Raw genomic sequence first — 26,076 nt, forward strand, 5'->3', positions numbered from 1 at the left:
CGTGGCCGCGCCTTTGTGTGCGGCGGCCGCGGCTCCCGGGCTCCTCTGGCTCCCGGTGGCGGCGCCCCTCAGGCCCAAGTCCCGCGCGCCGCCCCCCGGACAACCCCGGCCGGGCGCCCCCGACGGTGGATCTAGCGGCTTCGAGGAGGCGGGCACCGGTCCCGGCGAGCCCCAGTCCCGGCCCCCGGCCCCGGGCCCGGCTCCGGCATGGATGTGAGATTCTACCCCGCGGCGGCCGGGGACCCCGCCGGCCTGGACTTCGCGCAGTGCCTGGGGTACTACGGCTACAGCAAGGTGACCGGGCCGGGCCAGGGCCGGGGGGCGGCGGGTCGGGGGCCACCTCCCCATCCCGGGCGCGCCCCGCGCTCCAGATCTCCGCCTGCTGCACTTTTCTCTCCCCTCTCCGCTCCCTTCCCTTTGCGCCTTCGTTTCTGTCCAACTCTCCCGCTCTACTCTTTCTGCCCCCTTCCCACCCCCCTTTTTGTCCCTCAGCCGGCGATCCCCTCTCCCCTCCGCCTCTCCTCCCACTGTCTCTCCCCCACCCTCACCCGGCCGACGCTCTTTGGCTGCCCCAAAGAAGGGAAGAGCAGCCCAAGAACTGCAAGGGGGGACTCGCGTGTGATTCTTTGTTGTTGTTATTAGTAAACACGATCGCAGTCCCCCTCAGTTTGGGGAGGAAGAGGGCAACGCAGGAGTCCCCCATCTCGTGGTCTGATGACTTCGCCGACCCCCTCCCAGCCCATCTCACCTCCCCCACGCCCCCGAGAGCTGGACCCAGGGCCGCTTAGCGAAGGAAAGGAACTAACTTTTGAGCGTGCCCTGGATTGGGGAAGAGGGGAGCCGCGAAGTGGTGGGACCCCCGCAGGTGGCCTTTGCTGCCCTCTCGCTAGGGCGCTCTGGACCATGCAGTGGAGGTGCCCGCCCCTCCCTGGTTAGCACTAGTGGCTTCTTATCTTTCATTTTTGGGGGAGGGGTAAGTTTGGCATTTCGGGGAGATCAGGATTGGAGACCTCCACACCACGCCCTGGGTCACCCCACCTCCTTCACCTCCCCCTGTTCCAACTTCGAGGACCCAGCGTTTCAGGTGGCCAAAGGTGGATCTCAGAAGGGCAAGCTGGCCGCAGCTCGGAGCGGCGAGTCGGTGCGAGAACCGCGGCCCTTGGGCCAGCGCAGCGCGGACTCCCGTTCTCTATCCTTTCCCGAAGCCCCCAAGGCCAAGCTTTAGAGGAAACATCACCCCGAGGGCGATATTCAGAGAAAGAGCTGTGCTCTGGCTGGCCTGTGCCTTTTGAATGTGGTTTTTCTTTCTCCTTCCCCCCTGCCCCTCCCTCCTCCCCTCCTTTTTCTTTCAAATCGCAGTTTGTTTATGATTGCTTGGATAACAGAGGAGGAAATAAGGAGCCTGCAGAAAGAAAGGTGCTATACAAAACTAATGAATACATAGCAGGAAGAGGAGGATTTGTATCTAAGAGTGAGGAACAGTTTGCTGTGCCCCGTGGCTGATGGAGGCTCGTGTTCCTTTCTGTTTGTTTATACTCCGTTCCCAACTCCAGTGCTGAAGTTTGTGAAACACCATTAGGGTCTCTCTTCCTCACCCCTCTCCCCTGTGTCATCATCACCCAGCTCTGCGCCTGGCACGCAGGGGCCTCCCAACAAGTATAGAAGGAAGGGACATCATTCCGTGTGTTTTAACCCTTTGGTGATGGTGGGCGTTCATGCTCTCAAAATTCCTAGAGTGTTACATTAAGCATTGAAAGAGAAGCAAGAAAAGGCCTATCCCTGTAGCCAGAGTTCAGGTTTAGTTTCGGCCCTCTGATTTTGGATTTACTCAAGTTATTAAATGCTTTCAAAAGTCTCCCATGTATGCTCAGTTAGGGACTTAGCCTAATTAAGTATGTAGTGCTTCTGAGAATCCACCTAATTGTTCCAGTGGGGTATTATTTATCTCCTTACAACTTAGCCTTGTGTATTCAAGCCTTGTATAGCTGGGCATGCTCTTATTTTTGGAAGCCATTACCTTGCCTAATGTAACTACTTCTTTCTCTGATTTAAGATCAGCAACACTCGAATGACACCAAAATAGAAACCTTTTGTACTAATCCAGTCACTGCAATGCGTGGCAAATCTCTCTGTTCACTAGGATCCCAAGGGTACTTCAAGGGACCAGAGGAAATTGTGGGTGTTATGTGTGTGTCTCTTTATTTTTTGAGAAAGGCTATTTCGAGTCAATTTAAACTCAGAACATTTACTTCTGGGAGAGTCTAGAAAGCTTAAAAACAGACAATATTTATTGAGATGCTTGTTCAGTTTCAGGAGTGAGGATGCAAGTTGGATTGCTGTCATGTTTTCCTAATGCAGCGATTCGCCTGAAATAACTCGGTTTCTTAGTTATTCAGCAATCTGTCGTCTTAAGTGCTCTGTGTACCCAACTTATGAAAGTTAGTGCTTAATATTGGTAGAAATCAGATTGTACTTATTTTAAGGGGTGTTTGCACTTCATTCCTTGCAGATAAAAATACAATAATCTTTAAATTGAGCCACGATACTGTATTTTCCTACTCTTAATTTCAGAAGTGAAAAACCCAACCTTACTCCCCATAATTTTTCCTTATGGGGAGAATGCAGTAGAAGAAGAAGTATGAACTTCATGGGTATAAAACAGCAAGTGCTAGTTAAAGGTTTATAGCATTTCATTTCATAGCTAACTTGTGTGTCTGAAGTGACGTTATTCAATAGATTTATATTGAAAATGTAAAAACCAGCGTACAAAGACATGCATGTATCTTATTTGAAAACACCTGTAATCATTAATCTTTTAAGACTTAACTTTTGATCATGTGCGTTATCTTTCCGGATGGGAAGTGATGGCTTTCAAAGAAAGTCTGTTTCTGCCCTTTCTTGTTTTAACGACCATCTGGGAAACTTTAGAAGAAATACAGAACCCTCCGCTCCAGGCTTAACAAGGGAAAAGTTAGCGCTTATCGTTAAATTTATTTACAAACCGTGAATAATAGGGTTTCATTCATTTCTCTCTTTAACAAATGACCCGAGTCCTTTGTATAACTTATATGCATGTGTATTATCTTCACATTCTGTGAGTATATGGATCCTTTTTAAATGTCAGCGCTCATGAAAGTGTGTACTCTGTCTGTGGAGAATGGATGAAAGAGTTTTGAGGGTTCAAAAGTCATTGCAAGTAGGAGAATAACTTCAAATAAAATATAGCCAGGATCATTAAAATCAGTTAATAATTCATGAACCAGCCACTGATGTATAAACTTAAAGTCATTCCTATTTCCTCAGGGCTAATTTCCATTTTAATTTCAAGTGGAAAATCTACTGTTTGAACATTTCTTTTTCTGATGCAGCTAACAAATTAAACTAACACCTATATCTTTTTTTTTTTTTTTTTTAAAAAGCCTTATGTTATTCAAGTGAATTAGTGACCCATTGTCTATATATCTGGAACTTTTCTTTCCCTGGGTTCAATTTGTCTTCACCAGTAAGAAGATAATATGCAACATATCAGTCCGCATGTAGTGGTCAGAAGTCTGCTCTCCTCACCGCCCCCCCCCACCAAATACACTGTTACATTTAATGTGGGTGTAAGCCAGGTAAAATCACGCATTGGGTTAATAATGAGTTTGGACTGAACTCTAGTTACTAGCTTTTCTGCATATTCTTAGGGCTTCCCCACCCCCTTTCAAAATACGGCTATTGACTTCTTACCCTATGTAGAATAGTCCTATGCTGTTGAAACTCCATCTGTCCCAAACATTGCTTTCTAATTATTATATGTGTTATTGATCACTCTGCTTAATTAAGATGTTCTGATGTGAGCACTTTCCCTCCACCTCATGGGCCTCTACCTTGGCTAGCTTGAATAAGAGGACCTGAAGGGTGGTTTGTCATTGGTCTACCTTATCGGAGACCATGGTTCAAGTTGAGAAGATATTGAGAGGGAAGCGGGATTTGATTGAAACTCTCCTTAAGTTGATATCTTGCACTAGCATGAGAACTCATGATTTTATTTCTAGGGTCTGGAGTATGGGGGTGTTGAATTTTGAGAGCAGATTGAGAGATTTCCATGTCAGGTGTTTAACCAAGATGTGGAAACCACATTGTGAAAGAAATGAAAGGTTCTTCTAGGGACCTTAGAGCAAGGGTCATAAACTCTGTCTGTAGGGACAGCCAGTTAACCTTCATGAAGCTAGAGGTTGTGGTCAAGTGGAGAACATGCCCCATTTAAAGGGGGAGCCTCGCTCAGCATTAGTAGATTGTTGCCATGCCAACATTTGACCCAGTATCTCCACATTCTGCAATTCTTTTTTTTCAAGAAAATGATAATCTGGGTTTTTATGGGAAATATCCTGAATTTTAAGTATTGACTGCAAATTAACAAATACTTGAAATCATTATGTGGGACCCTCAAAGCATGCCTGTGTACTGCTCCTTTGCAACTTTTGTCTTAACAAACTCATACGCAGATGAGGATTCAAAAATCATTTTTAAACAAATCATTTCTAGTTTACGTTCAACTATGTGGGCAGTTCTACTACAGTGTTCGACTATGTGGATAATTCAGTTGAGTGAGTGGAGGAGGTATAATTTAACCACTTTCAGTGTAGTTCTAATCTAATAATTTGGATTCTATCATTCATTAGTTTTATGGTCTCAAGCCAATGGAATAGTCATTCTAGGTCAGGAGCTGGCAGACTGCAGCCCACAGGTCATGGTCTGCAAGTTAGGTTGGTTTTTGCGTTTTTAAACTGTTGAAAGAATTCGAAAGAAGAATAATATTTCATGACTGTGGAAACTACATGAAATTGACTTTTGTGTCCCTAAATAAACTTTTATTGGAACACAGCCCCACTCATTTGTTTACATCTTGTCTGGGGCTGCTTTCATGCCACAGTGGCGGAGTTGAGTCATTGTGACAGAGACTGCATGGCTTGCAAAGCCTAAAACATTTATTATTTATAGAAAAATGTTGCCAACCCCTGTTCTAGATGATCAGTCCACTGATGGTACCGTGATCTTCCTATGTTCCAAGCCAAGGCAGTAGAAAGAAAATCAAGATGGCCTAACTGGAAAGATGACTATCTCAGAGAATGTTTCTGGAAATGCTTCTAGAACAGTGGGGTCTCAGCCCTGGCTTCAGCCATGGTCGGGTAGGAGGAGGCTTGTAGAAGATACTCAAGCTCAGCCTTACCCCAGACTAGTTCAGTAAGAATCTCTGGGGATGGGATCCAGGCAGCAGTGTGTTTAAAAGCTCCCCAGGTGATTCCAACACGCAGCTATGGTTGGAAACTTTGTTTTAGGCTGAGGATCCTGAAGTGAGCAATGTCCAGGGGCAGTAAAAGTGGGTACGAAGTTTGTGATTGCTATAAAGAAGACAAGACCTAGGACAGAATGGTTGGTTCCTGGTTGGCACTCAGGGCCTTTTGAGGCCCTTGGCAATTCCTAAGCCCTATTGATTTGGGCTCCCCCCCACATCCTGCATTTAATACAATATGACATGATACCATATCTGAGTTGATGTTGATTAGGTGGCTTATGTTTGTATTTTGCAGGCATTTAATTGAGCATCTATTAGTTTTAATTTTGTAGCGTGTGTGCGTGCGTGCACGCACGCTTGCTTCTGTGCTGTGTGGCCAATTACTTTTTTCTAATTTTAAACATTTCTGTAGGCTCCTGAGAAGCTTATAGTTCTAGATGTCCAGTCTATGGTGACTACTGGATAAAGCAGTCCTGCTGACACAAACTTGAGGTCCAGAAACTCCCCATTTTGCCGCGTCAACCAGTGGAATATTGATGAGAACCCTGTGCTCAGTGAAGCCTAATGTACAGTTAGCCAAAGAATGTTAATTTTAGTCATTTCAGGTGAAGTCAGTGGTTGTACGTGGCCACAGCATTCAAAGTATGTGTAGTTATTTCAAGAACTGTCTACTCCAGGTCACAGACTGTCAGGGAGACACTGAATCCACTTGAGGACTTGTTTTGTTTACTTTGCACCAGTATTTAAAAAAATAAATTAGTTGCCTGTTTCTAAAAATCTTCCAGTTTTCCTTTCATCATAAATACTGGACCTGTACCCTGGCGTGGCATCATCTGCCAGTTGCCCTGATTCAGATGGCTGTGTACTCCACAGTTCACCGTGGTCCCCTCCACTCCCTCCTCCTCATACTTAGCCTTCTGTATACCTCTCAGGTCCCAGGAGGCTTCGAGTTTGAAAACTTTGATTAGAAAGAGATGAAATTAAGCGAGCATCAAATGATGCTCAGACCTAGTGAAATGAGGTCACTGTCATCGGAGAAATACAGACCCAGTGTTCCTTGCAGTATGTAGGATAGTAGATGAAATGGAAAAGAGTAATTTGTGATCATATTATAGAGCTGTGCTCCTCAAACTTTAGCATACACGAGTAATACCCAGAGTGCTTTTTGCAACACAGACCATTGTACTTTACCTCTAGAGTTTCTGAATCATAGGCCTAGGGTGGGGCTCTCAGGTGATGATGTCATACTGTGAGTAGCGTGGCACAGAGGGCCTTCAGTGGTAAGGGAAGTAGTTTGTTCTTTGTAAGTTTATCAGCTAGAATGCTTTGGGCTGCAGGTAACAGAATGAACAACAAACAGCGCATAAACCCTAAGGACATTTGTTTACTAGTAAGTCTTTAGGTAGGCCATTTCAGGCTGTTTCGGATGGTTCAATCATGTCTTCAAGGACCCCCTTTACTTTTCTCTTTATTCCGCCATCCTTGGAATTTCAACATTCTCCTCGTGGTCACAGGTTGGCTGCTGTAGCTCTAGGCGTCACATCCTCACACGATAGCATGCGAAATGAGAAGCAGGGCAGTGGTGTGGGTGGGAGTGGTAGTAAAGGAGCACTTTCTCTTTCTACACATCTCTTATTAAGAAAGAATAGCTTTCTTGGAAACAGTTCCATTAGACTCTTTCGTCTTACTGTTCAGAAATGGATCACATGCCCACCCTAGGACAGTCATTGGCAAAGAAGAAGGGGACTGCTCTGATCAGCATAGACTGATCCCATGTCATACCCTGAGGCTGGACACTTGTCACATGAGCATAATTGATGTTACGCTCTGTTAGCAAGGAAGGAGGCTGTTGGAAGGACACCCGTGTCTGCTGCTGAGCACGTTTGAAGAACTTTGAGTGGGCTAGCATGTGGTAGGGGTTGAATTTTGTGAAGATGAATCTGACTTTTTGACTAGAATAGCGTGGGGCCCGACAGGAGGTGGCAGACAGGGGGGACCAGGAAGGATGCCACTAGCCAGTCGAGATAAAGGTGCGAGAAGGATTTGAACTAAGGAGATGTGAATATGGACGTGAAGGAGAGGAGGGCACTGAACAGAGCATCTCTGTAGCTTAGGAAGGAGAAAAGGGAAGCGGAGACGACTCAGGGTGTTTGAATTGGGGACCTGAATGAATGTTAGGACTTCGAACAGAAGCATAGGGGCCGGGGAGAAGCTGGGGTTGGAGGAAAGATAACACTGATATGGGATATTTGGGTGGAACATTCCCACAGAGATGTCAAGTAGGTGCTCTGGAACCTACCCGTGCCTTGGAACTCAGAGAGCTCAGGGCTGGAGAACCAAAGTCGGGGGCTTCCTGTAAGTGATAAAGCGCTGGAAACAGAAGTGACTTCTCTAAAAGTAAGGAGACGGGATGACAAGGACGCATCCTTGGTCTTGAGGGTTGGCTGGTGCGGTGTTTGGTAATCCAGCTTCCCAGTTAGGGAGGCAGTATTTTAGGACGTAACACATGAAACTCAGAAAATTTGGAAATCTTACTGTACCATGACAAGGATGGTATAAAAAAGGAGTGTGTGTGTGTGTGTGTGTGTGTGTGTGTGTGTGTGTGTGTGTGATGATATATCTTTTCTATCTTAACAGTTATTTGGAAAGAAACAGTCTTAAATGGCTATCATCAAGTGGTAATAATGCAACATTTGCAATACCATACTTTACAACCACGTCAGCCATTTATGAATTAAAACATTTCATGTGTTTTTCTTTGTGTAAGAGATGCAACTTCAAACTGGATTTTGTGACATGTTCATGATGTCATAAGTATCTTGGGGAATCTGTTTTGAGTGTGGTTAATAAGGAAGGACAGGATTTCTGCTAAGTATGCTTATAAATTCAGTGTATTTTAAAGGTGGATTCAGCACTCTAAAAAAAAACCCTATTAAAATGAAAGGAGTAGACGCTTTTATTCAAGGTCTGCATGAGCTTCTGACAGGTTTTATCTTCTCTCTTTGTCATAGGTCATTTTATTTTCTTTGTTTCCTAGGTTCGTATCCTAATCCCTTCCTTTGGGAGGCCATGTTCTTTTAGATATGTTCCACTCTTGTATAAAACACATTAGCCATTGGAAAATGGCCCTTCTTGTATGACTAACATTCTATCTTTAATCTTAATGTAATTTTACTTTGTTTATAAAAGAATACTTGTCATGTCTTGATAATCCATAAGTTAAAGAAATTGGCCAGTATCAAGAAGTGTTTGGATTTCACTCTAAATACATATTTGAATGATATAGATTCGTTCTTCTGGAGGAGATAGATTTTAAGGTGGGCCCTTCTATTCCATATCTTGAGAGTTTAATGTGTTCTTTTCTACACTGACTATAAATTATTTATATAGAAGAATTATATTAAATATTGTAATGGAAGTGAGTTTTCAAAATATTTTAAATTGATGCAGTGTAACTGTACTATAATGTGAGATTTTTTCCAGCAATTTCTATAGCTAATTTGTAATGAGCAGGGGATTTTGGTGTGCTGCAGAATAACAAAATTTTTCCACTTTCTTTTAAAAATCTTCTAGGTATAGGAAGGAGAAGTCTCCAATGCTGACCTGGCCAGAACACTTTTGTGACATGTGTATGTTTGGTTGGACGTTGGTTCTTCTCGAAAACAGGATGAGTTACATTTAGAACTACTGAGCACTCATAGAGTGTACTAGGAGATCTGTTGTGCTACTCCTTTATGCCTGTCTCCAGGGAGAAACACAACTCATTATTTGGCTCACTCAAAAAATTCTAACAATGTTTAATGGAGAAGTGGTGAAGCTGTTGTATAAGTAAACATTCTTTGGACTCCAAGTGGGGAAAAGTCCTCAAAATGAGTTAAAGAGAAAAGGGGTTGTAAGTTTTGCTTCAGGCACAGCTGGATCCAGGTGTTACAAAGGGATGCTGTCAAGACTCCTTTATATTAGTTCTGTTTTCATCTATTCAGCTTCTTTCTCAGTCAGGTTATACTTGGGTGGTGGGAAGATGTTCAGTAGCAACTCCAAGTCACACCTGCACAGCTCAGCTTCCCCAAGAAGGGGAGATTATCTTCCCTGCTTGTTTCTGTACCTCCTCTGCACTGAGTCTCATTGGATAGACTTGGGTCACATGCTCAGGCCCAACATCACATACCCATCTCAGGATCAGGGGCACATACTGGCAGCCCCATGGAAACCACATAGGCCAAGAGCCGGGAGCAATGGATCCTCAGAGGGAGAGCAAAATGCTGATGTCCCAGCAAAGGGAAGTGGGCGTGAGGTAATAAAAAAAAAAGTCCATTTAAACTGCTAAATGAAGTGAAGCTTGACGATTTTGACGATTTTGAGGATTTGAGTTGTCCATGTTTCTTATTCTTTGTGGAAACCAGATATAGCCTGTGCTTATTTAATGCAAATGTCATCATTGTTATTTACTAAGCATTTATTAGGAATGCACTTCTTGTGAGAGACTGAGATTAGATGTGGTCTGCCTTCAAGAGACCTCTAGTTTGGTAGGAGAGCAGGTGTGCATACGTGAGTGTTCATGAAATTCATGTGTGTGTGTGTGTGTGTGTGTGTGTGTGTGTGAATATGTGTACATAGGGAGATGTTCTAGGCAGAAGCCAATGGTTGGTTTGGTGAAAGTGTTCCAGAAATGGTCAAGGAAGGGGAAACTTCAATGCAGGCAAAGAAGGGCCTGTTAGTTAGGGTTCACCTGCAAGTAACAGAAAAAAAAACTTGAGGGAATTCCCTGGTGGTCAGTGGTTAGGGCTCTGCACTCTCACTGCCGAGGGTCCGGGTTCCATCCCTCGTTGGGGAACTGAAATCCCACAAGCTGTGCAGTGCGGCCAAATAAAAACAAAACAAAACAACAACAAAACCAAACAAACAGTAACACCCCCCCCCAAACCACTTGAGAAGCAGTGGCTTAAATGAGATAGATTTTCTCTTGTCCCTAATGAAGACCAGAGGTAAGTAGTTCTGGGCTGTTATGCAGGCTTCATAGACATCTGGGACCCAAGCTGTCTCTAACTTTCATGTGACCCTTGTCCTTATGGCCCAAGGTAGAGTACCAGTCATCATCGTGGTCCAACCGGCAGGAAGGAAATGTGGTCAAGGGAGGTCTCCAGAGGCTGCCACAGGACACTTGCTTATTTCTCACTGGCCAGACCTGAGACACATGGCCACACCTGTGACTGCCAGGTTTTGGCTGACCACGTGCCCAGGGGACACTCAGTTACTGCAGAAGCAGGGGTGAGTGCCTTTGAGTGAGTGATGGGTGAGGTCCAAGGAACCCTTCTGGGTGTTTCAAAGCTGGAGATTTTGTGAACAAACTGTAATATTGTATTTTCCTAAACTTCATTCAATATTTTCGCTTTTATTTGCTCCTTGGAGGGTCCTCTTTTGGTGAAAGAGATACACTGTGCTATCTTTTCAATCCTTTCTTCAGCTTTGGGGTTTTATTTTGGGCATTCTTTTTTTATTTTTTGTGGTACACGGGCCTCTCACTGTTGTGGCCTCTCCCGTTGCGGAGCACAGGCTCCGGATGCACAGGCTCAGTGGCCATGGCTCACGGGTCCCACCGCTCCGCGGCATGTGGGATCTTCCCAGACCGGGGCACGAACCCGTGTCCCCTGCATCGGCAGGCAGACTCTCAACCACTGCACCACCAGGGAAGCCCTTTGGGCATTCTTAAAATACCCGACGACTGATCTGTGTCTTTGTAGGAACTGCAAATCCGATGTCCTAATATTAATCGATCACCTATATTTTAGGCCCAAATTTCTCTTTTCAAAATACCTCTTGAATTTTTACACTGCCATTTCTCAAGTCCTAACTCTGGGTAATAGAGTTTTGTGCATGAGTCAATCTTCAGTTGCGTTTTTAAAAACTAGATTGTTTTTCAACTGATGGGCTTCCTTTTTGATCAAACCCAGCTTACCTGTGACTCATCGTATCCACACATTCACCAAATCTTCTCCCCCAGAAACCTGCAGTTCTTTACGCCCTTTCTCCTCACTTAACCCTCTGGCCCCTTTCTTTTACCCTTGACCATGCAACCTCGACTGCAAAGACAGGGCAGCTTCCTCAGCCCCCTCTCCTTTTGCTGTGTAGGCCTTGTCAGCCTTTGGTCAGCCTCATTTCTCAACTTTAGGGTAACTGAACACTGTGTCCGTTTTCCTTACTAAAAACGAAAGCTCTCTGAGTGTACTTGGGTCCTTCTGTTTATCTGTTTATTCTCTTGGACATTCTCCAAAGGGAGAGTCCAAGTCCTCTCCACTCTTCTTAAGTCGCAGTCAGACCAGCTCTCCCCTCACTCTTAGGAGGAAACTCTCATCTTTCACTTCATGAGGAACGTTGATATTATCTTCTAGGAATTGCTCATGTGTCATCCCCACTCGTGTAGGAACCACTTCTCTCTTTTATCCAGACCCAGAGGAGAGCAGTTTCTACTCCTGGGGAGAAATTCCCCCAACAGCGTCGTTCCCTTTCTGATTGTTGAACGTTGGTTCTGCGGACAGCTCCCATCTTTCCCGTCTTCGTCCTTTTTCTACTTTCAAATGTGCCCAGATGTCCTCTGACCTCCACTACAGATTTTCCAATCTTCAGTTTGTTGAGGGCCACCTCACTTGTCACAGCTTTGGCTGTCTCCTCATTCTATCCACATTATAGTACATGTCATGGTTTTGTTTAAGTCACTTTTTTCCCTTACATAAATTAATGTGAAATGAAGACCATCACAAATGGAAAACCCTATCACTTCCCAGACATAGAAGAAAATCCTAAAGATAAATACCAGGGGAGTAAACAGTATTCTGGAGAGCTCACTGGAGACCTTGCTGGCCTCAGGCTCTGCTCTCTGTTTGTTGAAAAGGGGGATTTGCAAGTGTTAGGGAGGTGTGGAAGATGTGTTAGCACCAGACTGAGACTCTGGCTTTGATTTTATCTGGGGGCTTGGAAGGAGTTCAAAACAGAATGACTTTCTCAAGATGTAATTAAACATTCTTTCTTCCTTGTCTCTGGACCTCGCAGAGCAGTGCTTCTGCGAGGGCTATGCATGCAGGTCAGCTGGGGGTCAGGATAAAATGCAGATCAGCGGGTCTGGGTGGGCCGGAGGGTTGGCATCGCTAACCCATTCCCAGGTGTTGCTGTTGCTGTTGGTCCCGGCTATGCTGGTAGTTGTGAGGCCTAGAGAAAAGACCGTCCACATCGACTCTTGTATCTGACTCTGTGGACCCCCTTTGTAACATCTCTCTGAACAATGGCGCAAACAAGAAATCTCTCCCTGGGCTTCCATGTCTTTCCCACTCAGGCCCACCTCAACACCCTGCAGTCTGCTTCTGTTCCTCCTTGCATTACTGACACTACCTTTTTCCTCTTCTCCCATGAGCTCTGCCTTGCCAGATCAAACTTCGTTCATTCATGCAAGAATGTGGAGTACCTACTTAAGCTAGATCCTGCTCTGAGCCCTGGGGCTATGCTTTTCTGATGACTATCCTGTCTCCTGTGATCTCCCATGTCTCTGATTCCCAAATATTGTATTGACATATTTGGGTACTCCTGCTCTGTTGTCTTGTCTGCGGCTTTCCCTCCTCTTCACAGGCAGTGGGAATGTCCTCCCAAAGCTTGGCTTCTTGCTCTTTTGCCCCTGTATTATTTTCACTTTGTATGTGGATCTTGCTTTCTGCCTTTAGCTGTTCCCTCTCTGATGTTGTTTGTATCGGCTATCTATTGCTGTGTAACAAAGTAAACCTTGTGGCTTAAAACAGAAAACATGTTTTGCTTGTGATTCTGCAAGTCAGTAGTTTAGTCTGGGCCCAGTGGGGCAGTTATTCTCATCTTGGCTGGATTCTCTAATGTGTTTGTGGGCAGTGGCAGGTTGGCTATGAGGCTTTGTTTCTGGAGGTTGGCTGACTGTCCACTGGGGCCCCTTGCTTCTCCTGCACATACGTGTAGTCTCTCCCCTCCAGCGTGCCAAGATGTACACAAGTGCCTGCATGGTAGTAGCATTCTGAGAAGTGTAGAGAGCCCTTGAGCTCAGGCTCAGAAATTCTGTTCCTTCTACCACGTTCTACTGCCCAAAGCCAGATTCAGGGGGAGAGGAGGTAGATTCCATTTCTTGAAAGGAGCTGCTGCAAAATCACATGACAAAGGGGCATGGATACAGGGAGGTGGAAGAACTGGGACCTCTTTTGCAGTCTTCCCCAAGGCCTCAAATCTTCATCTCTGGCTTGATCTACATTTCTTATCCCTATATGGCAGCTCTCTATAGGATATCACCACTTCCCGGCCTGCCATCAGTTTAAATCAAACATAAGCCATATGGCAACCTGCATCCCTCTGCCCCAGAGCTCCCCTTCAAGTTTTCACCACTTCTCTCAATGCCCTCATCATTTTCAGATACAAAAAATTAATTGTGATTACTTGGCCCCTTTCATTCCCTTAAGGCAATAACTCTTCATGCCGTCTTCATTTTTCTTCTCATGACCTCTTTTGCGTCTGTCTTCTTTCTTTCCACTGCCAGTGTCCTAGCCAAGGCCTCTGCCATAGCCACAAGCTCCTCCCTGACTCTCTGTATTTTCTAAATTTCTCCCACCTGCAATCAAATCTGCACTCCACTTCGGTTTGATCCTCAAAAGGATATTAGTCTAAGCATCATTCTCCTTCTAAAAGCACTTCCAGTGGCTCGTCTTTGTTTATACCAATGCTTTCTCATCCTTGCCACCTCCTTTTGGCCGTATCTACGTACCACCAGTATTATTTGTTAAAATTTTTTTTACATTGACTCACTTTTTAACTTATATCACTATTGCATAAGGGAACCTTGTATTGCTGGCAACATGTAAAAATTACCCATACAATAAATGCAAAACGATTAAAATTTAAAAAATTTATGTATATATCAATTAAATTAATCCAGTGTGCATAATAGATATGGGAGTATTGGCCTACAAGATAAATTGCTTTGTCCTCAACTTGACATTGAAAACCCTCCATATCTAGTATCAAAGTTAACCACATTAAGCAAAAACAAAATTCCTTAGAAAAAGATTGTTGAATTTTATTAAACATTAGAGTTCTGCTCAGGGTCATTTCAGTGGTTATAGATCAGCACCACAAAGTAGGATTGCCTGTCTTAATATTTTCATGCATTGCTTAGACATATCAGTTGTTTTGAAAATATTAATTTGAAATAGCTCTTTTTGCTTGCCCTCAAAGCCCAGTTGTTCACAGTAAATAACTTTCTTGGTGGCATAATAGCCTTGCTCTGTCTGCATTAATAATGTTTCAAATACTGTTTCCAATTCTGGCTTTGGCTGAACAGGTTTTTAACTGACAGTGGGCTAAATTTTATACTACACATTCCCTTTTTTTATGGCTTGTCTTAATCCTAGATTCCTAGGAAACACTGTATACCATTTTGATCATCTGAACATCTCTTCATGGCTAGACACTTTGAAAACACTGGCACTCGAGCAGGTGCAAGATGGCAGGTTGTAGTTGGCATCCATCCCGCTTCCCTACGATTCTTGAGCCTGTGTGTTTATTAGGGTGAAACTTGTGGAAGTTCAGGGCAGAAACCAACTGAAGGAAAACCAAGTCAGGTAAAAGAATTCTGATAGACTAATACAAAAAGTAAGAAGAGTGACAATAGTTGAGAGTGATTGAGAAGATTCTTATCTAGAAAGAGAGACAAAAAACAGTGTCCAGATGTGGAGAGGAAAAAGAAAAGGGTATTTTTTTTTCTTTTAAAGAGGCCAGTTCAACCCTAAGTTAACAGATAACTTTTGGACAATAGACAATGCCTCATCATTGCTTGACTACTAAAATTTCCCAGCGTAGCATAACCCATATATGAGAATTTAACTTTCTGGAAAATTTTTTTCTGATGATGTTTGGCCATCATACTTGATGGTTGATGCAGAATTCTTGTCCTTTAGTTTCTTATCAGAAATGATGGTCCTTTCTTTAAAAAAAAAATTTATTTATTTATTTATTTATGGCTGTGTTGGGTCTTTGTTGCTGCGCACGGGCTTTTCTCTAGTTGCGCCGAGCAGGGGCTACTCTTCGTTGTGGTGCGCAGGCTTCTCATTCCGGTGGCTTCTCTTGTTAGGGAGCATGGGCTCTGGTCACGTAGGCTTCAGTAGTTATGGTGCGCAGGCTCAGTAGTTGTGGCTCCCGATCTCTAGAGCTCAGGCTCAGTAGTTGTGGTGCATGGGCTTAGTTGCTACGTGGCCTGTGGGATCCTCCCGGACCAGGGGTCGAACCCGTGTCCCCTGCATTGGCAGGCAGATTCTTAACCACTGCACCACCAGGGAAGTCCCTTAAATCTGGTGCTCAGTCCCTATTAAAAACTGTTTTAAGAAATGATATATTTATGGAGAATGGCCTGAAGAAGATGCAGTGCATCCATTCATCCAGATAACCTAACTTAATGTGAGGCTTCTGCCAGCCTGAGAGCTGAATGCTTAGGATGACACACTGTTGTACACCCCACTCCACAGTTGCCTTCACTGGGTCTCTCTCAGGTATTGATTACACACTCCTAGGACTTCGCATTGAGCGGAATTATGAGTAATAGTTTCATGAACATCCCTTTTTTGGGGTTCTGTTTAACTATAGTCCATTACATATTCATAGTGTCTTTGTTTTAGGATGACTTACCAGAGGATCTTTTTAGGTTACTGTATCAGGAAGAGCTGGAAAAAACACCACTTAGTTTTATCTAATGGGTATTATTAATCTTGTTATTCTCATTTCTTTGCATTGGCTGTCAAGAAGCTTGGAGTCCAGCATGAAACTTATTTAGTAACTATCCATATGAGTAGGATGTGCATTCCTGAGTGCTAGTCATCTTGGCTTTATTAGTTTCTTAATTTTTTTTGCCTTGATTCTTAGAAATATTACCTCTCTCTTTAGAATCAATTGTACTTTTAAAAGTCACCCAATTCTTTTGTGGAGAAAAGCAGCTTATGAATAAATACTTAAAATACTTCTAAGGTACAATGAGCATGTTTGCATAGTGTCAAGAATACTTTGAGTATCTTTCTACAAGAGAAATTTCCACTTAGGAAATTAAAGTCTACTGGTTGTGTCAATATTGTAAAACTAAAAAACAAACGTATCCCTTCCCCTTTTGGTCTTTTTATAAGGATGAGTATAACTCTCAATTTACAGCGCTTGGCCAGAGTTCATCTCCTTTAGGATATTTCCCCCAGAGTTAGGGAATCTATTGAAATGATGAAAACAGGGAAATTGGGATAGTCCCTGAGCCTTCGAATCAGTGTTTGAGCTCTCTTATCATTCAAAAAGTACTAATTCCTAAATGTTCACATCCTGCCATCATTAGCATCTATCTTAATTGAGTAGATGTAGTTTTAATTTTACCTGAAGACTGCTAAGATTACCCCAGCATTGGGGGTCCATTGGACCAGTTGTCAAGTGGAGACTGGTCCACACATGCATCCTAGGATCCACGAATTGGCTCCCTAGGGGTTGGAAAGCGTTTCTGCGCACATCCAGGGCATTTGATCTTTGAGAAAGCCCTGCTGTCTTGGCTCAGGGAAGCCTTCCTGATGCCACGTGAGCCCTGCCCAAATTAAGAGAAGCAGTTAACCTCTCATAAAACCAGCCACCCGCTTAGATTGCTTTAAAGTGACTCATGGCAATGCAGATGTACTTTACCATTGTCTTGGGGCCACTGTTTTGTTTAATCAGCTTCCTGAAAAGTGGAAAACTTTATTTTGGTAACTTTGGAAAGCAGCCTGACTCATTCCTCCTTAGGTTGTTTATCTAAGGTTGGCCCAAGAGTTCTAATGGATTTTAATGACTCCAAATATCGAGCAGTTGGCAGGCTGGCAGGGTGTGCGGGCAGAGGCCAGATTTGAGCCACTTCCCACCACGTATGGGCTCTGTGATCTCCAGCTTGCTCCTGTCCGCATCTCTAAAATGGGGATTCTACTCTGCTGGGTGGTGGATAGACGTTGGTGAACGAAACAGAGAAAATCCTGCCCCGTAGCACTAACATTTTAGAGCCTTATAAACCCAGCTGCTATGTAGGATCATTGTGTGCAATAAATAAGCTTACTTTGTAGAGAATAATGGTAGCATCTATAACGTAGGGTTGTTGTAAATATTGACTGTAACTCTCTATATACTAAGCACTTCATTAATATTACATATTATCATCGTTATTATTCTAGGATATTATTTTTTAGCCGAAGATCAGGTAAATTTCTTAAGATACGGATAGATTGTGGAACATAGACAGTGGGAAAAGAATCTTGCCCCAGAATATCCTGACATATGAACAGAACTATTTGGAGGACTTTACACCTTAAACATTTATATGTGGACCCTCTGTTCTTTGCTTAATATATAACTAGGTCAGGGTTTCTCAACCTCAGCACTATTGATGTTTGGGGTCAGATAATTCTTTGTTTTGGGGCTTTTTGTGCATTTTTGGATGTTTAGCAGCAACCCTGGCCTCTACCCACTGGATGCCTGTAGCACCTCCAGTAAGACAACCAAAACCATCTCTAGACATTGCCAGATATCCTTTGGGGGGCAAAATCGCCACTGATTGGGAACCACTGAGCTAGAGGAATATTTTGGAAAACTTTCTGGTTTTGTCATTTAGAAAGTGCTAACTGGGATGAATTACTCCTTCGTTACAAAGGGCATTTATCTAAATATAGGGCAGTTATTTCTCTAGGGCCTGATGGAGCTAAAAGGAGGCTCCCTCACTGTGTGTGCCTTGGAATAGCTAAGAAGGCCAGTGTCCATTTTGGGGGAGTCACCAGGGAAGGAAGTCCCTGGACCAGGTAAAAGGATCAACACTTGTCTTGACATCTGGCAACTGTTTTCTTTCTTTTTCCTTCTCTCTCTTTTGTTTGGGGATCTCTCTGGGTTAATAGAAATAACTTTTGAATTTGCAAAGCTGTGTGATATAGCAGATTGAGAAGAGAAGGTCTGTGTTCACTAGAGGGAATAATTGGAATAATTGTTCATGAACTTGGGACTTGGTTCAATTAGGGTTCACCTGTGTCTCTAGATACTTGAAGTAAAGTCAGTCACAAAGCTCTTTGGAGTGAATTGTTAAAACACCACCGATGACTGGTTCTATGCAGTGATTGCATGAAATAACAGATAGGATCTGGATGTCAGGGTTATTTCTATTTCTCATCCCATTTCTTCTAAGTTGGAGGGGCACATTCACGTTGATTATTTCATATATTTGGTCATTCCCAGTCTACCTGCTAGTTGTTGTTATTATTTTTTAGTCTTGAGCCACATGAACCCCAAGCTCAGAAGTCTTTTCTTCATTCATCCCTCACATATTTTGCAATGGCTACTCTGTATGGTATGGCGCGCATAGAAGCTTAAGAAATAGTGTCGGCCTTCTAAACTGTGAGCTCCTGAGAGCAGTGACCATGTCTGTCTTATTGGATGCTCTGTCCTCAGAACCCAGCCCTGTGTCTGGTGTACAGAAAAATCTCTAGTCATAACTAGTTGGAAGGTTTTTATGCTAATAGTCGGTGTCCCTTTGCTTAAAGATTTTATAGGCTGATTACTTTACACATTCCTTAAACAACTGACAGGATGTCTTAAGGAACCCGTAGCAATGTGTTTAAAAGAACAAATTCCAGGAACATGTTTTGTGGTGGTCCAGCATTTCGCAAGCAATAAATCGCAAAGCCTACCTGCCTGATCCTTCCCAGAGCAGTTGTCACCATGACCCTCCCCTCTCTACCACGCTTGGAATTCCCAAAGGAAAGGGGGAGCGCTGCAGACAACAATGTCCCCTCTCTTGCCCTGATCAGGAGGGTTTTATTGTCAGGAAATCCCCCTTTTCAGGGACTTCATTGTCTGCATCCTCGAACCAGCCCTCCCTCAACCGCAGCTCCACCCCCATCCCCTACCAGCCAACGAGTTCAAGGCTTTATGGAAATGAAAAGTTGCTCTTCTTCACAAAAAAAGATCGGGGGAGATAAAGTGATTAACACTTATTTTGTTCGGGAATCCATCCGAGCTACCATCCTTGAACACTCGTTTGGCTTGTTGGAAGGGTAATCTCTTTCAGAAACATTGGACAGAATTGACCAATTCATTATGTATGTAAGTCTGCTTAAGAATGTTTAATTCAGTGAGTCCTCATCGCTTGGCTTTGTAATCTCCTGCCTTGGCTATTCTGTTCTCTTTGAGTTTCTGCAACTCATTTCTCCCCTGATTATTGAATCTTTCCCTGGACATTCCAGGCTTGGTGGAATCTCAATGAATAGATTTATGGGGGAAGAAAAACTCCACACTCTTTCAGTTAGCTGTCGATGACTGGATTGTTCTGGGGTAATTAAACTTGGGCAGCTACAAATTTGAGAAAAGTACGAGAATACTTAAGCCAATAGGAATGTGGGAGAATGTCTTAGAGGCAGCAATAGCTTATAAAAAGTAACTACTTTGGCCAATATGGGCAGTTCCTGGAGAGCCAATCCTGGAAGATCTAAATAAAAACAAATGAACATTTAGTTCTTTACGGGCAGACCAAAATTTTTGCTATTTAAAGAGAGGCACAAATAATTCAGTTGTGGGTAACTTTCAATGGGATGTATCGTACATTTTTTCATTTTCTTTTCCTTTTGGATTTACCTGGCAGGTTTGTGTCATAAATTAATATAGTATTAATACTTATAACAGGGAAGGGAGGGAGTGGGGAAAATACAAAAATATTGGGAAATGTTGGAAGGGTGTGTGCGTGTCTGTGTGTGTCTCTGTGTGTGTGTGTGTGTGTGTGCGCGCACCACGCATGTGTACTCCATGGGACTCGGATGGACTTCCCAGTGGTGGAAAGCAGCAGAGGCGTGAGAAGAGGCCCTCCCTTTAGTTACTGCCTTTGTAACCTACCAGTCCACTGTCACTGATCACAAAGAAGCAATGAAATACATTCATACATGCTTGACAATAGCCACTGATTTGAAATTAATGTTTGCCCCTCTAGGTGTAGCTGGTAACGTTGCTGATGGCAGGCTGCATGCTTCTTAGCAAGCGGCCAGATGCCTGAAGTAGAATTTGATTTATTATTTTATTTTGTATGTGTTCTACTGTCTTAGTAATTTAGGTAGGTGCTCTGGACTCCAGATAAGTTTTTTTTTTTTTCCCATTTCCTTTCCAGTAGGAGGGCTTCAGGGAAAAGGACAGAAGTAAAAGAGAAAACAACCCTACAAACTTCTTCAAGTGGATCATTACATTTTAACAAATACATGGATAGCCCTCCTCCTCCAGTCATCAACCTTTGGGTTCATCAGAAAGATTCTCCAGTCATTTTATTTATTGTAGCTCATTAGGTGCAGTGAATTCAGCACATACAGTGGAAGTCAGGTCCTGCATATTTCTTTTTCAAAAGCCACCCCCCCCCAGACCTTGTTTTTTTCTCAAATATAATGCCTTTTAGACTTTTGAAACCAGAATAGAACAAAGTAAAATTTTTCTTTTATAATGATCATTCCAGGTAAGGAAACTGTTTTGGGAATTTTACCTTAACAGAACTTCAGGGTGGGTATCCGGGGGGAGGAAGCAACATCACGCAAAGTCATGGAGCCTTGACGAGGCAGAGGACGGGGGTTCTCGTGGACACCTGTAAGGGAAGACAGAGGCTGGATTTCGAAAGGTCTCTGCCTGCACGCTTCAGAGTTTGAGCTTCATCTTTCAGGCACTTTGCTTCAGGGGTTGTGCTTAGATTTCTGTTTTGGAGGGTGGGTGGACCTGGCATGAGGGGTGGCCTGGGGGGAGGGGAGGGTAACAGGGCAGCGGTGTGTGTGTGTGTGTGTGTGTGTGTGTGTGTGTGTGTGTGTGGCTGTGGCTGTGTTCTTGTCACAAGACTTGGGTCCCTTTTAGCCTCTGTTGGAAGAGGTGGACCTGGGGGTGTTCATTTCCTTTATGTCTTGTTCAGAAATGCTGAAGTCTTCTGAAATCTCATTAAGAGACTGTCATCGTGAACACATACCGGTGGTGATCTGACATCATTTGCATTTTACTGCCCCATACGTGTAAATTATAGTCATTTTAGGAAGAAGGAATCACAAACATCTAAAAAATTCCTTAGAATTCATTTCTCAAATTCCACCTCTAATATATCCTTTTCTTTCAGGTGATCAAATGTCATATCATAATTATTTTTAAAAACTGAAATAGACTGCTTTTAGGGCCTATTGGATTCAGCAAGTTATTAAATTTCACATCTTCCAGGGTGTATTTTTTCCGATGCCATAGTTCAAGATAATGTTTTTTTAATACTACATGCAGAATTCCAGAGATTCATAATAGCTTATGACATCTTAATGTCCACAGTGGTCATATCCAACTGTGATAAACAGCTCTGTACTCTATAAAGACGACAGTCACTAAGTAAAATGCAGGAAGATGAAAACACTCCCTTGGTCTTATGAATAATGTTGCAGATCCTGAATGTTAATTTTGAAGAAAACACATGCTTAAATTTAAAGTTTATGCCTTCAATTCGTAGTCCTTTTATTCTTCCAGGGGAAAAAAAATCAAGCAGCTATACTTTAAATGAATTTAATGAACTGCAAAGACTGACATTTTCACTATAAAAGTCACACTTCATTTAATGAGTCGTTAAATATTGATGCTATATTAAAATACAGGCAGAATAAAAATGGCACAATGGATTTCAAAATAGGAATTCTGGGTTCTTTTATGTTGAAAATTTCATGAACGGGAAAAAAAAGTATCATTCATCCGAATGTCTTCATAAACACAAATATTCCTGTGCAAAAGCATATTAGCCTGCAGTCCATAAATCCCAGTAGATGAACTGAGGTAAGTCTTTCTTTTCACTGTCTGGTTCTACATCAGTCTTTGTTGCCTAAGGACCCCATGGTGTTAAACGGGGTTCCTGTCTTTAACAGGAAAGATGCTGAAATTACAGGAGTTTCCTTGAACTGACTTACTTGGATATGAAGAAAAAACAACTGTTATATTGATGACTATTCTAGAAAAATAATTGAGCTAGGTCCTATTACTCCTATTACTCCCCTGCTCAGAGCTCCCCAGTGGCCCTCTGAGTCACTCAGCCTAAAAGCCAAGGTCCACATAAAGGCCTAAACAGTCTGAACTGGGTGGCCGCCATGATCTCCTTTGACCTCATCTCCTAGGTGAGGCTTACTTTGCTCCCACCACAGTCGGAAACTCCAGACACACGCCCATCTCAGGGCCTTTCACCCTGCCCCAAACCCCTTTTCGACAGATACTTTCATGTCTCCCTTCCTCATCTTCTTAAGGTCTTTTCTCAAATGTCCTTTACTCAGAGAACCCTTTTATGAACCCCCTTCCCCTCTTCATTTTTCTCCACGCATGTGGTCTTATAACATACACTGCATTTCTTTCACTGATTGCCCGTCTCCCCTGTGCTAGGACATAACCTTGTAAGGGCAGAGATCTCTACCTCTTCATTGCTTTATCCCCATTGCCCAGAGCTGTGCCTGCTATAGAGGGAACGTTCAAGAAGTATTTGTGGAATGCACAAATGAAGAAAGTGTATTTTCAGGTAAAAGTGGAGTTTGCAGGGGTAATATTTTCCATGGTAGTGGGGAATGGGGACCAGAATATCAGGAAAGACTCCTGGCATGTGGATTTGGGAGTGATCAGCACAGATAGGGCGACCAACTCGTTGTGGGTTTCCTGGGACTCTCCCAGTTTTAGCACGAAAGACCCATGTCCTGGGAACCCCCTCAGTCTCAGGTAGATTGGGACGGTTGGTTACTCTGTGCACAGAGAACATACTAGAAGCTTTTGGAGTTTGCAGGAGGACAGGGCTCACAAACCCACCTGTCATAGACACCAGGAAGATGATACGTGACTGCAGCTGACTTGCCTGTGTGTGTGGCTGGGGACCGTGATGAGCAGGACACGGGCCCCTCTAAAGGGCATGGTTGCAACTCCACTCTGGCCAACCATAGCTCTAGGGAGTTAGAGGCCAGTGTTGTCTGAGCTCCAAAGTTTTCAAGGGGATCCAGAAATTTGGATTCTGTGATATTTTTCAATTTTTAAATGTTGGCAACTAATTTGAAACCGTCTAAGGATTGTGTATGGCCTGGGGGCCATCATTTGGCTACCTCTGCTGAAGTAGACTTGAGCTCCCAATTCTTTAGGAGACAAGGCCTGTGAACCTTAATTTTAAGCACGAAATGAAAACATGGTTATTAAATGTCTTTATTGTTTGGAGAAAAGCAATATCATTGTTCGTTGTATGTAAAGGTTTTATGTGGAAATTTGGAATATGAATATTTGTGGAATAGTTCCAAAACCTATTCTGAGCACTTTACATCTCTTAATACATTTAATCCTCAACTCATAAGGTAAGTACTATTAAGGTCCCAATTTACAGATGAGGAAATAGAGCATGGCTAGATTAAATAACTTATTCAAGGTCACAGGCTAGGAGGGGGTGGATCTGGGATTCAAACTCAGCAGGCTGGTTCAGAGCCTGTGCTCCTTTCCCCCAGGCTTCTCAAATTTTAATGAACATCAGAATCACCTAGAGGGCTTGTTAGAATCCAGATTGCTGGGTCTCACGTCCAGAGTTCATGATTCAGTTGGTCTGGGCTGGGGCCAAAGAAGTTGCCTGTCTAACAAGTTCCCAGGTGATGCTCCTGCTGCTGTCGCAGGATCTCAGTCTGAGCAACCACTGCTCTGAACCATCCCGAGGCCTCTGAAGGGACCAGGGACCATCAAGGAGAATATACTCGCAGCCAGCGGAGCTGTGTACACACAGTTGATCTCTCCAGTCATGCTTGTCTACTCTGGTAATGACAGTGTCTTCCACACAGGCAGCCATAGACAAAGGCAAAGCACATCTAACAGGTATAAAGTGGGTTTCACGTAAAATGAAGCACTTCCTGGACCCTTGTGGTCTTACACAACTTAAGTTTCTTTGCAGCTGTGTACTGAAGACCTCCGTGTGTTTCCAAACATCTGACAAGAGAAGGTAGGGCTGGCCGGGGACGGGAGCAAACACTGGGATGAGTTTGTGTAAGACTAAAGCGAGGTAGGTGGCGGTGAGCTTCTACCATTGGTGGGACGTGATATGATTCTCAGCTGAGAGGATATGTCATTAAACCACACTGAATTACGTAGGAAGGGTTTCTTTTCCATTTCCCTTTCAGTCTTCCTTATTACATCAATGAGAAAAGTCTCAGTGTGGTGCCACTATGTTTTTAACACCTAATACTTGCTACTCGCTCTCTCTTTTTTTCTTTTTTTTAACAGAGAGATTGAAAGAGGGAGAGGCAAAAGCAGAGGGAGGGAGGGAGAGAAGGAGGGATAAAGGAGAGAGAGAGAGAGGCAGAGAGAAAGAGGAGGCAGGGAGGAAACACTCCAGGACTTGGTCACAAACCTTCTGTAGCTAATGGCTTGCTAGAATGAAATTCATCATTGTTCTTTTATTGTATTACTTTTGGTGGTTATGTTCTATTTATGGCAAAGAATACTGGTTTTCCACTTATGATATAAATTTTCCTTTTGTTCACGAAAAAGCACAATTGTTCTTATTCAAACGGCTGAGTTAAAGAGAAATAAAGGCTCACAATGCCGTATCCATAATTCCCAAATTCTGAAAGCTCTGAAAAACAAAGTTTAAAAAAAAAATTTATGGCAACACATTTGCAACAAAATCTGAACCGAACTTAGGGGAGGCTGTTTTTATTCTCTATTCATCTCCCTTTGTGTGAATATTCAGACAGTTTGCTGCAGAAATATTTGTCTATTTGATTATGGGATGCTGCCCCAGACCACTAGAGGTATTATGTCATAGATGGAATGTGCATTGTATTACTTTTCTAAATCTTAAAAACGTTCAACTGTAAAACCCATCTGGCCCCAAGATTTTGGAGAAGGAAGAATGTGGACCTGCTTTAAATGGAAAAGTTCATAAAGGTGGTATACAAATAATTGAAATTTGACAGACACTGATCTAGGGTGAAGAACTGTAATTTGAGGTGAGTGTATTAGCACCAGCAGAACAAACGTAAGATTTAATGGAGTTTCTCAGCTTTGGCTTGTTATTAACAGTTGGTAGTGGTTGCATCTCTATTTGTTGTAACTGTATTTCACGTAAGACAAGGTACTAGTCCTGCTGCTAAGCCTGCTCTTTTAAAATAAAAGCTCTTCAGGAAAGTTGTAATAAATGACATCACTTTCATTGGCAAACTGAAGACATTCAGCCAAGAGCCAGTTTTTAAATGGATTTAGAGATACTATCTCAGGATTTTTTTAATGTGCTAATTACTCCTATGGATTAGCTTTTTATGTTTGGATCTTATATACCAGTGCTTCATAAAACCGGGCATACCTGTCATGCGATATCTAGACCCATATTCCAGTTTCCATCTGCCATTAGGCCATGGTATTTGTAGATCATTTTACCACTTCTTGTAAGAAGTGATATCTGGTGTTTAAGCTTGTCTTCTCAGTGTGAAAAATGGCTGATTGCCCAACCATCACATCCTTTTACTTTGCTCAGCTAGGATTCACTTCTTTCATGCAGCCCAATCCAGCAGAGAAGAGACAACAGTGGTAGAGAAGGAAGACTCAGGGGCTCACAGAGGATACAGTGAGAAGCGACTGGGGGCAGCCTGGCTCAGGAGCAGGCCACATTGCCTTGGTTACCTGATAACCACCTGTCCCATTGAAAGACCTAATCTTCTGGTACGGTTGGCTAATGGATCTTGGTGGGCTAATCGACAGTGTATTTTCTCACTTTGCGTGAT

At 43.2% G+C, this 26,076-nt stretch overlaps 1 protein-coding gene across 2 annotated transcripts in view; it reads left to right on the forward strand.

Moving 5' to 3' along the window:
* Positions 1-207: 207 nt before the first annotated feature.
* The window catches only part of TOX3 (TOX high mobility group box family member 3), a gene marked incomplete at both ends in the record, with an annotated part of 105,773 nt that continues 79,904 nt past the window's right edge, over positions 208-26,076 (forward strand). For both annotated transcript variants that reach the window (XM_082607645.1, XM_082607646.1), the window contains one exon: positions 208-294. In XM_082607645.1, the coding sequence (XP_082463771.1) occupies positions 208-294 (87 nt within the window). The remainder of the gene's footprint in view (positions 295-26,076) is intronic.

The sequence above is a fragment of the Mesoplodon mirus genome (assembly GCF_964341445.2).
Source record: "Mesoplodon mirus genome assembly, chromosome: 19".
Classification (NCBI taxonomy): domain Eukaryota; kingdom Metazoa; phylum Chordata; class Mammalia; order Artiodactyla; family Ziphiidae; genus Mesoplodon; species Mesoplodon mirus.